The sequence below is a fragment of the Perkinsus marinus genome (genome assembly GCF_000006405.1).
Source record: "Perkinsus marinus ATCC 50983 genomic scaffold scf_1104296958712, whole genome shotgun sequence".
Classification (NCBI taxonomy): domain Eukaryota; phylum Perkinsozoa; order Perkinsida; family Perkinsidae; genus Perkinsus; species Perkinsus marinus.
Window position 1 is genome coordinate 1,258,186 of NW_003206658.1, and position 11,497 is coordinate 1,269,682.

At 45.6% G+C, this 11,497-nt stretch overlaps 5 protein-coding genes across 5 annotated transcripts; all 5 read right to left on the reverse strand.

The window, feature by feature from the left end:
* Positions 1–319: 319 nt before the first annotated feature.
* Pmar_PMAR011846 (hypothetical protein) lies at positions 320–1,498 on the reverse strand (the record flags this gene model as incomplete). The annotated part of the gene is made up of 5 exons (XM_002773935.1): positions 320–366; positions 444–511; positions 827–957; positions 1,200–1,324; positions 1,372–1,498. The coding sequence occupies 5 exons, from the start codon at positions 1,496–1,498 to the stop codon at positions 320–322; spliced, it is 498 nt and encodes a 165-aa protein (XP_002773981.1).
* A 201-nt stretch (positions 1,499–1,699) lies between these two features.
* Positions 1,700–3,653, reverse strand: Pmar_PMAR011847 (hypothetical protein; the record flags this gene model as incomplete). The annotated part of the gene is made up of 7 exons (XM_002773936.1): positions 1,700–1,709; positions 1,850–1,941; positions 1,989–2,056; positions 2,537–2,663; positions 2,825–2,971; positions 3,368–3,439; positions 3,498–3,653. 7 exons carry the CDS (start codon positions 3,651–3,653, stop codon positions 1,700–1,702), a joined length of 672 nt encoding a protein of 223 aa, XP_002773982.1.
* A 151-nt stretch (positions 3,654–3,804) lies between these two features.
* Pmar_PMAR011848 (conserved hypothetical protein) lies at positions 3,805–4,839 on the reverse strand (the record flags this gene model as incomplete). Its single annotated transcript, XM_002773937.1, has 1 exon — positions 3,805–4,839. The coding sequence occupies exon 1, from the start codon at positions 4,828–4,830 to the stop codon at positions 3,805–3,807; it is 1,026 nt and encodes a 341-aa protein (XP_002773983.1). The 5' UTR covers positions 4,831–4,839.
* A 1,268-nt stretch (positions 4,840–6,107) lies between these two features.
* On the reverse strand, positions 6,108–7,295 carry Pmar_PMAR011849 (conserved hypothetical protein). The gene has a single exon (XM_002773938.1). The coding sequence runs from the start codon at positions 7,260–7,262 to the stop codon at positions 6,264–6,266; it is 999 nt and encodes a 332-aa protein (XP_002773984.1). The 5' UTR covers positions 7,263–7,295; the 3' UTR covers positions 6,108–6,263.
* Positions 7,296–8,926: 1,631 nt separating this feature from the next.
* Positions 8,927–10,778, reverse strand: Pmar_PMAR011850 (Abhydrolase domain-containing protein, putative; the record flags this gene model as incomplete). The annotated part of the gene is made up of 6 exons (XM_002773939.1): positions 8,927–9,109; positions 9,160–9,267; positions 9,498–9,621; positions 9,945–10,117; positions 10,431–10,594; positions 10,655–10,778. The coding sequence occupies 6 exons, from the start codon at positions 10,776–10,778 to the stop codon at positions 8,927–8,929; spliced, it is 876 nt and encodes a 291-aa protein (XP_002773985.1).
* Positions 10,779–11,497: the final 719 nt, after the last annotated feature.

Genomic DNA, 11,497 nt, shown 5'->3' on the forward strand with positions numbered 1-11,497 from the left:
TCATAAACTCCCATAATCAGTGTGGAAATTCATGAGCTCAGCAGCTGAGGAGAGCGAACATATATTACAACACGGAAATACTCTTGCGATGGGGGATCTGCTCTCCAGTGGCTTCAACTACTTCACCACAACAGGAGGGTTGCTTCACCTCAACCTTGTACGACTACTTACTCCCAGAAAACCCCATTCCTACTATTCAACTCGATTCCATATGCATTATCACTTGTCACTCATCTGTGGACCCGTCAAAAAGGCAGTAACAGCTATTCGTCTTCCTCCCGAAGAACAACAAGTCGGTAGTATCTCGTGCGGCACGTCCCTAGCCTTGTAGATCACCAACCTGCCTCCCATTGGAGAGATCCTTACCTTATGAGTAAAAAAGCCACTGCCAACATAATAACAAGAACCACAGTATCACATACTATAGCCAACCACAGGTCTACTTACATCTTCAGCTGATTCAGTAGGTCCTTCTTTATACAGTGCGAGCTCTCCACCGTCCCTTCCTCCACTGAGAAATATAACCACTAACACGCTTGAGGATATGAAAACAAATGCTCTCATCCCAGATAACCGGGCATCAAATATTGCCTACAGAATTGTTAGGATCATTTTAATGAAGTTTTACCCGTGAAATGAAAAACACTAGTAAAAGATATATTCCACGACCACTGCATAGCGCGATATCAGGTTTTTCACTAAGTATTTCACCACTCCACGTGAAACTCCAATGTTCACATATGTCTGTCACGGTCGTTCCTTCTATTAACATCACGTACCAACAAAGCAAGCAGATGCCTCACAATCACCGAACCCCCTTTATTACTCCACATAGTCCCCTTCAGAGTTCATAAATACAACAGCAGTAAAGGTCCTGCCAACATCCTTATCTCCATACCCACCATCCATATGCCTCTTATAGAAGCCTTTGCTCGATGGATAAATACCAACTTGAACCTGCACAAGCTGGAAGTACCACCAGCCCGCGAACAACAACATATTCGATAGTACTCGAGGATTACAGGGCCAGTAAGGTGTTCTATAGAGACCAGCGACGAATCGAAATCGAGCGCAACTCCAATCTCCAACAAAAGAACTCCTCCACTAATATTGACGAGGCTTTACTGCACTAAATGGGTGTCAGCCGATCATAGTAGGTTTATGCAACCACTACGACTGCAATTAAATTCCGCTACTACCTGAGTATGAATTTGTAAAAGCGTCTTGTGCTCTCCCGATAACTTCGCGTTGAGCTCGAAAGGCAGGTCTTGCAGTCTCTCACTGATTAACCATCGCAGCCACTCGTAGGTCTCCACGTCCAACTCTGAAAAGCACCACTAGACCACCTCCCACATCAGCAACCTAAGATACCTCTATACTTTGGGAAGCATATCTTATCGTTTCGAAGAGCAACCATATTCTGCCCATATACAGTGTCAAAGTGACCCTCGAACTCCAACAACTCGATCTCCTCACGAATCTTACCAACCTCCTTCATAGATATAAATCTGCGAGATCGATAATTGAAGAATCGTTCTTCGTTCAGAAGGCCGAAGGGAAAAGTTACACCCGGGATTCGATTTTTCGAAGTTACGCCGAGTAACGGATCTATTCTTTATCTTTCCAACAGAACGAAGAACACACGATCAACTGTGTGTAACGATTCGGTGCCGAAAGTGGCTACCGTAAGTGGTTGAATTTACTTCCATCTAATATCAATAATATCTTTAGGTTGAGTTTTAAAGATACGGAATATGTCCATCGCCACATATCTTCTCGAGAAAGCTAGTGGTGATACCACAACTTAATACCAACAATCGGCCACATCTTATGAACATCCCCCTAATACCCATCCTGTACAGCCCAGCCGTTCCTCATCAACGACTCTATCGTGGCCGAGTTGAGGCGATCAAGTGGATGGGTGCCATCCACCTCACATACCTAGCCAATACCACACCTTGAGAACATCACCATTCCTGCACACCTACCGGAGAGCGCTTCAATGCTAAAGGGTTGGCATACGTCCCACCTTCAGTAGAAGACGATTGATTACGACCTGAAGCCAGAGAAAAGCAGTCAGCTACAAGGTTCCTATAGAGACTAGAATACGACTGATAGTTATACAGTGAATACCTACCTACACCATGTGAGGTAACAAAGAAACACAGCTTTACAATGAATATGCTCCCAAAGATAGGCATCCATATTGTTCAGTATGAGGGGCATATATCTGCAGCCTAGGCTACATCATGCCTACGAGCAAGCAGGTTATCAGTGTATACAGAGACCTATAACATGCCTCTATATAGTATCAATAGAGTATACTAAGAGTATGAATATACAACGTACAATAAGGAGTATTTACAAATGTCTACTCCTTGCTCAGGTTCCTGGCCAACGTTTTGTAGCCATCCGAACTTCAGGCATGTCTTCCATAAAACGACAGTTGAGTATCCGCCTCATTAGGCATATACTCCGTACTCACCAACCTCTCACATGATCCTCCCAGGATAGTGATCGATGACAGGTATATTACCTTGCAGCCACTTTCTCGCTCTTGCTACTATCTCTTGCTTTGCCGAGTTCATTAGACATTCCCGCCGAACATAGGACTTCACATTCTCAGGCATCTCCTCTCCTTCTTCCTTAGCTCTATTGACAACCTGAAGGCATTCATCAACGATGCCAACAACATTGTTAAGTCCAAATAACCAATGTCTGTTGCATACAGCAAATTATAATGCTAAGCTACATATTAGAGCTTCCCCAAACCTCATGAAGGATCTCCTATCTCTTCTATACCTCCCTTGTACCGTGTCCTTACCTTATTATAGACTGTAGTAGAGGTCTTTATAATAGTAGGGACCATATCATGTAGACTGGATGGGGATAATAACTCGTCGATCTTATCTCCGATCAGGTCCTCAGCACCAGCAGGAGAAGTGGACTCGTTATGATGATGATGGCCGCACTGAGATCATAGCAAGGGGGTTCATCTCGAGTGGAGGGGCAGCTATGCCACAACTCGAAGATATGCCTCAGTACAATCGATTTCTTCTAACGGGGCAGCTATGCCACAACTCGAAGATATGCCTCAGTACAATCGATTTCTTCTAACGGGGCGGGTATCCCACAACCCCAAGATATGCCCTAGTACACTGAATTCCTACGAATGGGAAAGCTATGCCATAACCCCAAGATATGCCGCCGTACAATCGATTTCTTCTAACGGGGCGGGTATGCCACAACCCCAAGATATGCCGCCGTACAATCGATTTCTGCGAACGGCGTGGCTATGCTATCCGACGAGGTTGATCTCACTGAAAGCTGCCACACAGGGTGTATATCTTCCCCCACCCCATCTCACTTTAGGCAGCGGTCCAGCAAACAGGGAGGCCCCCACAACCGCTCTGGGCTCGGTATTCGTACCACTCCTTACCTACATCCTCATCATCATACCATCATACAATCTCTCCAACCAGCAAGCCCTTGCTTACTCTGCGTTCTATATCCTGTAACTGTCGAGAGTTCTCCACGAAGGCACGAACAATAAGATCCACAGTAACCTTCAAAGCGATCTCATCGTCTTCTCTTAGTTTCCCTCGACTTTGCACGAGTTCTTTCACATCTTCCACTCTGTTTGCCACCGTCATAGTGAACTTGGAGATACTCCTCAACCGTTTCAAGCACTGATCAACACAAGACTTTCTATCATAGTAGGAGTATCTATCCTAGATACATGATAAATGTTGTCAGCAATTTGATAATGCAACTTAACCACGGAAGCTTCCTAAAAATGAAGGCTTATTCCTTTCCAGCAGGTTTATCTCCACCGCTCGACACAGAGGCAGTTTCAGCACCATTCTCTTCAATATCCAACTGCTCTAGCTCCTCCTGCTTGTTGACTCCGTCATATTCCGCTTCCTCCTTAATCTCCTCGCCGTAATGCTTATAATAGTACACGCCCATAGTAATGATGATAAAACCGACAATTTGTATAACGCCAACTTCGTTACCAAAGAGCATCCATGATACCAATAAGGTCGCCGGAGTCTTCAACGTGTGGACCACCATTGCACCCACCGGGGAGAGTACTTGTAACATCTTGAACGCCAGCAGGTTATAGGAACAGGCCAGCATCGACGAGCCAATAACAGCTACTAGAGCAATAGGGGACCGGAAGAGATTCACAATAGGTTCGGTGAGACCCTCGGAGAGAATAGATGATGTCGAGAAAAAGAACAAATTGGCAGGAGCTAGGACGAAGAGTAATTCTATGTTAGTAAAGGAAACAGTCATCAGGTGAGCTTGCATGGTGTTCTTCAGTGCACGGGTGAGTACAGCACCAATAGAGAAGGTAACGCCAATAACGTTGAAGTTAACCTCCCCACCAGAACACATAATAGCGCCACCACAAATCGGTATCATCGACAAGTAGGTTGGCAGATTATAACGTTGGTGGTAAATTAATACACATACCAACACTTGGGCCGCCGGGCTGGTCTGTTGTAATAACTCGTGGAATGATGGGAATATATATTTTAGTGCCATATTGCCACAACCAATACTAGCACTAGCCATGGCTGCTACTGGAAATACTTCTACCATATATCGTTTTAATGTATATTCCCTCAATGCTGGTACATTAAATTTAACATATACCCCACAAGCCAACCAAGAGAATACCATATGGACCGCACTTATAAGCAGTGGATAAGGGTAATGTAACGTATACTGGATGTATTTCACAGAATTCACCAATGCCACATTACAGGTGAAACACGCCGCGATAATACCAAGCTCTCCCACAGTGTAACCAAGCAGTGTCATCGCAAACACAAAAACTACCAACACTCTGAATTCAACCCTCGTCAGCGTAGTATCAACAACGATAATATTGCCAGAAATACCAACGACTACAACCTCACAGTCAAGTCCTCATGTATCGATAGCAACTCCTATTAAGGGCTTATCAGGATCAGACGCCTTCAACGAGGCCGGCAACTCTCAGCCTCGCTTCGCTCTTTACAAGCGATTCCACTACTCGACACATACAAGTTAACACACGTGAGATGCGTCCAATGTTAAGTCCAGTGCTACTAACCTGATATCGACTCGAAATGCCTGTGAGAGATGATAGAACCCCCCTAGGAGACCGACAGAGAATTGAAGGTGTTATTCACTCGCTATTCTGTGATTGTGTATTGGCGCACTTCGCTATCACAAGGAGATCCTCCAACCTCCCAGCTCGATCAAGCTATAAGCCTGAAGCGTAGCAATCCACAACATAAGCCTATTGCTCAAGTCGTCGCCCTCGTTGAGCCATGCTCTCACATCACAGGTATCAAATACCTTACAATAAGCGTGTAATCTACAACCCTACACCAGCAAGCGCATGGAGTTGCTGGTTGTCTCCGTCGAACCAGCAAGTTCTAGCCACATTATGACCAGCTCCTTCAAACGCCCATGGTTATACTTGAAGACAACCTCCGCCCCTCTGTCGGGGCAAAGATGAACCATTTAACGAATCAGCCTTAGAGTATATGTTACCTTTTCTCACCTGAGCTCAAAAGTTTTCACACAAGCTTACGATTTCGAGTGGAAGGGTACGAAAACCAACGAAAATTTCCCAGAATTCCCATACTGAATATCCACTCATACCTAAGACACTCAGCCGAAGCTTCTCGCCATCTTCACTGCTTCTGTTCTCCCCTTCCCCAAGAAAACACAATCATAAGGTTTTAGCCATCTCAGAAATACCACTTATCAGCATTGATTTCCAATAAGATGCGCTGAAATTCACAGAGTGAATTTCCTCAATACATAATCAAGTATCATTTAAAATGACGGCCATGAAGATTACGATGGCCAGTCAAACGCAAGAATATGTACAGAGAGAGACAACAGCGTGTGATTAGTCTCTGGTGTGCTCCCTCTCTCCCTCTCCACAATGTTGCTTGTAATCATCTATGATGTCATTCGTGATGACCCCAACCAACATTGTATGGGGTGACGGCGACTAAGTCAACTAATTTTGACTGGCGTTCCTACCATTCCTCGCAAGAATTGTCACCCCATCCACCGTAAAGAACTCAACAGAATTCACACGACAGAGAAATGTTATTGGTAGAAGCAACAGTGCCGAACTCTCTAGGGGACTTAGAACTCAGCACGCGTGCGCAACCTTGCGACAACCATGCTCGCCCTCCGAAATTACTCAACGAATCTATCTACACAGCTCAAGTTCTTCTCACGATGACTTCCTACAACCGAGGAGAGGCAGGGCGATCAGCCAACTCTAAATCGAATTCTTCCGGATCGCCCCCGTTCTTCGGATCAATTTTCTGATAGTCTTCTGGTTTCACTTCCTTACCATAATTCTTGTAGTAATATACACCAGCTGTAATGATAACAAATCCTATTATCTGCGAGATGCCAACCTTGTTGCCAAACAACACAGTCGAGACCATCAAAGTCGCCGGCGTTTTCAACGTATGAACAACCATAGCCCCCACTGGTGATAACACCTGCAGCATTTTGAATGCCAACAGATTATACGTGCATGCCAGCAGAGCTGAGAACACCACCGCGAACAGTGCAGTAGGCATTGATATGAGCTCTCTGGTGGGCGCCAACACCCCTTCAAAAAGGAAGGAACCACTTAAGAAGAAGAACAGATTGGCAGGAGCTAAGACATATAATAACTCAATGTTGGTGAACGACGTAGTCATCAGTCGTGACTGCATGGTGTTCTTCAGTGCACGTGTGAGTACAGCCCCAATAGAGAAGGTAACGCCAATAACGTTGAAGTTAACCTCCCCACCAGAACACATAATAGCGCCACCACAAATCGGTATCATCGACAAGTAGGTTGGCAGATTATAACGTTGGTGGTAAATTAATACACATACCAACACTTGGGCCGCCGGGCTGGTCTGTTGTAATAACTCGTGGAATGATGGGAATATATATTTTAGTGCCATATTGCCACAACCAATACTAGCACTAGCCATGGCTGCTACTGGAAATACTTCTACCATATATCGTTTTAATGTATATTCCCTCAATGCTGGTACATTAAATTTAACATATACCCCACAAGCCAACCAAGAGAATACCATATGGACCGCACTTATAAGCAGTGGATAAGGGTAATGTAACGTATACTGGATGTATTTCACAGAATTCACCAATGCCACATTACAGGTGAAATTAGCAACAATTATCGCGATCTCGCCAATACCGTAACCAAGGACATTCATATTGGAGGAAAGACAGATAGAACAAAGAAAGCTACTCCAAAATAAAAAGTGCCAAAACTCAACCACTCATCCCAAGTAGAAAGAATCTTTATCCATGCGCGCACCGCGAAGATTTCACATAACACAGCAACATTGATTACTGTCAATTCTGATATCTGCGGACTCCAAAAATGGAAACCCGTCGTCGCTTCCACTTCCCGCATGCGACCCTCCACTGCTACGAGTGCTGCTGGTCGAGGGTGTCTCCACAGTGGCAAATAAAGATTTACCGCTTCGCTCCGCCGATATTTCCGCGACAATTTCATATGAAAATGCATCAGAATCACCAATTGGTGACTGTATCGCCTCATCATCATCGCCACCATTATTGATCGAATTTTCATCTGTTCGAAAACTTGGCGACGTCGCCCGATCTACGGTCCTCGTCCTCGACACCCTTTCCATGTTCTCTTCTTTCACCTCCTGCGTTTCCATCGGGCGGAAGGTCATATCCAAACATACACAACATTTATTCAACTCGTCAATGCAATCATCAACCTATAAACATACGCCCATTAGATATTAGCACGCATGCACAATACTCACCACAATTGACCATGAACACGCCTTCCCCCCAACCTCATCTTCTTCCCGCTCACAAGCCAGCTCTACCACACCATCTACCATCACCGTCAGAAGACAACCTTTCCCCGCGCGCCACGAAGTCCACCCCAAACACAGTAATACCGGCGGAGTCTCACACAACCCAGATCCTTCCTGAAAACTCCACACAGACCTCCCAACGTAGTGCTCATACTTACTTCTACTCGAGTAGCAATATTCCTAACCACTTCGGTTTTCCCAACTACTCTCACCCCAGTACTCTCACTGTCATATTCCAATAGATAGAGAACCCAGGTACGTCCCTCGCCCAACAACAGTAAACAGAATACAGTTCTATGTCCACCCGACGAACCATCTGTGAGTGCCTGATCACCTAGCGGAGCGAGGCGATACTTGTTTACCATTTTACCACACACAATCCCACTCCCCCTTTCTTTCCTCCCACTCGACAAGGTAGTTGATACGAAGCATACACCGAAGCTGGCAGGAAGGAGTCATCTCTCTGTAACAAGCGACAACGGGATACCAAACCTTCCTCAAATCTGATAACAATGCATCCACACACCATAACAGAGAAAATATGCACATGGTCAACTACGTGTGTTGTTGACAGTGTGAAAGTTGTAAGGAATTTTTTACTAATTTCTGTACTTCTCCAGCCGAATTCCTAAGTAGACGTCCATAATTAGTGAGGAAACCTCCGAGCTCCGCTGGGAAAAGTCAGTGTGAGAAAATATGCACATGGCCAACTACATGTGTTGGTGAAAATATTAAAATTCCCAGGGAATTCCGCTTGGTTTCTCAACACTTCTACCACCCAAATTTCTATCAAAGCTTCTATAATCAGTGGAAAAGGCTCACCCACAAAGTGCCTTGCATGCCTCACACGCAGCCGTGAAAGGCAAATCCAGTGGTTGTTCTAATGCCATCCACGTGGACGACCTTCGGCCCAACTCCTCCGTCCATCCTAACGTCTCAGCACAGTCCCGAAACGACACCCCCGTGAGGAAACACCTACCATCGATGGCACACATTTGGGCCTATTCTGTATCTTTGTGTGCTCACGTGCAAAGATATGTCACAGCATGCTTCATATCTTCCAATCTCCTCGGGGTGTTATGTTCTCCTACCAGTTGTATCATCACCTTATCCTCTCCCCCATACGCTTCATACAACCGCTCCGAATGCTGGGGAGGGACAAACGTATCCGAGGTTGCGCACAAGAAGATACAAGGCAGGTACGCCTAAGGACCACCTTCACTGCGCAACACAAAAATAGTACCAACACCCTTACCTCGCCCACACAGTCAATCGGCGACACGTCCTGCATAAGGAAATCCGCCTTCTGCTTCACCACCATCGATGCCACCGATAATATGCCACTCAATAGCCATGATGGTATCTACCAAGAAAATTCATATATATGTTCACTTTTCTCAATTCCCCCCTTCTTTTCACGGGCGCATTTTTCCCCACATCGACACGTGGAGTCAAAGCCACCTATTACCACTAATGAAACCCTCTCAGGATTTTTCAAAAAACATATACAAGCATCATCATCATCAATAGTTCTCTTGACAGACCCCCAAAGGGCCTCTTCCCCTCCCCCCCCATCACTACCCGTAGGCCAACATAGTCCGACACCGCCAGCTCCTGTACGAGCTGAGGTAGGTTAGCAAACGGCGAATCCACGACCATACCAGCCAAGTCGTGATGCTTAGCCGCATACAACAACGCTGTTACTGCTCCCATAGATCTGAATAATGCCTCACAAATACAAGTACTACGCTTCAGTGAGCAAATTTCAGTCAGCGGGGGTCTAACATGAAAAACCGGTATGCAAGAAGTATGCTAAAGATTTTATATTCTTCTCTTATGACGTGATTTACAAAGTCAGCTTCGCTCCGCTAAATCAATGATCAATTTTCAGTGTTGGAATATATGTCCTCTTTCCTCACTATTTATAGGAGTTTATATGAGACGTCGGGTAAAGTTGACAAGAGAAACCAATAGAAATTTCCTCACAATTTTCATATCATCACCAACACATGTAGTATATTGTCCCACACTGTCCCTTACCTGCCCCACAGCGCCACAACCCCCACACTGGGTAGCCTTCTAATGTGCTCCACGACAGTACGTAGATCCTCCGTTTCGAAGTACCCCAATGACACATACTCGCCCTCGGAGAGACCGCAACCAGCAAAGTCAAAACAACATAGACTGACACCCAATGGTAATAGAATAGGAACCTGACATGCCACCAAGTGATGATAGAAAAAAATATCATCATTGCCCGATTCCACAAATCTGAGGTTTTCTTAGAGAGCATCAGAGAAAAGGAAACCATAGGGAGCTTCTCTTTGGTTTACTCCTCCCCCCACCAGATGGTCATTGAGCTCAAGAGGCATATGATACTTCGGTTCGTTCAGTAGAGGTGCTATGCTCTATAGTGCACTAGGAAGTGACAAAGCTGTGGTACGTATACTTCATCACAGCAACACGCTCACTAACAACGCCTATCGACCTGCCGACCCCGGTTCGATCCCCAGCAAGGGTACTTACTAATGGTAAGGCTTCCAACCTACACCCAGCGTTGCCATGCATGTAGATAACACACGGATAGGACACGTCATCGGCCCTCAAGCCTCTCGGGACGAACAGGGAGCACTTCAAACTGTGACCCCTCACAGAAGTCACTGTGAAATCTTCTCGTTGGCAAGTGATACCTAACGAGCAACCTTTTCCATACCAAAAATCCGTCACATCACGACTGAACCTCCTCCCACCGTTACCATGCAATTTGAACTTCCTCGGTCCCAGAGAGCTGTCACTATATTCCCGTCTCGGCGGGCGAATGATGAGATTCCACAACGCAAAGACGGAGGCGTCTCGAGCGGCTCGAAATGGCATAACAGAGAAGGAAGGAACAAAAACAACTTGTGGAGGAACTCAGAGAGACCAGAGCAATATTGCAAGCAAGCTTAGCACGTGGAGAATTTCGTGGCGCGTGACGCCTGCATCTCCGAAGTCCCCGGTTCGATCCCCGGGACCTCCATTTCTACTCGAAACCCTCCCGAGAACCTGCAACGATGCTCAACAGAACATCCCTAACCCCGAAATCGATTCTGGAATTGATTTCTATATCTTCATACCTTGGTTAAGCTCCCCTCCCTGTGGCTCAATGAATGACCGATAACAGGCCTATGTTAAGACTCACGCGAAGATCTTGTGCATAGTTATTCATCTTGAGACTAACTAGCATCTCCTAAGAGTCGCTTTCATGAGGCCGGTCAACGCTCCTCCTCTTATACGCTCTGTTACAGAATAACGTCACACTCTGTGTACACATAGTGTACGTCACATATCGTAGACGTGCTTTGTAATACAGTAATCATAAGATCAACGGTGCGAACGGTATACTTAGTATTCATTGTTCAAAGTGCGCTGTTCATAATGTTCCAATGCCTTATATAAAGGTCTCTGCACGTTTGATTCCGCCTTGCGTTGAAGGAACTGCGGCACGCAACTTTCCTTCGACCAAAATAATCATCTTACCCCCATCGCACTGTAGTTTTACAATATCACAGCGACGGAACTCCAGCAAACACAAGTCGATTTAGTCGGAGAAA

What these genes read in the sequence shown, in the direction of transcription:
- Pmar_PMAR011849 (XM_002773938.1), bottom strand. Translation starts at nt 7,262, where the DNA reads ATGAATGTCCTTGGTTACGGTATTGGCGAGATCGCGATAATTGTTGCT.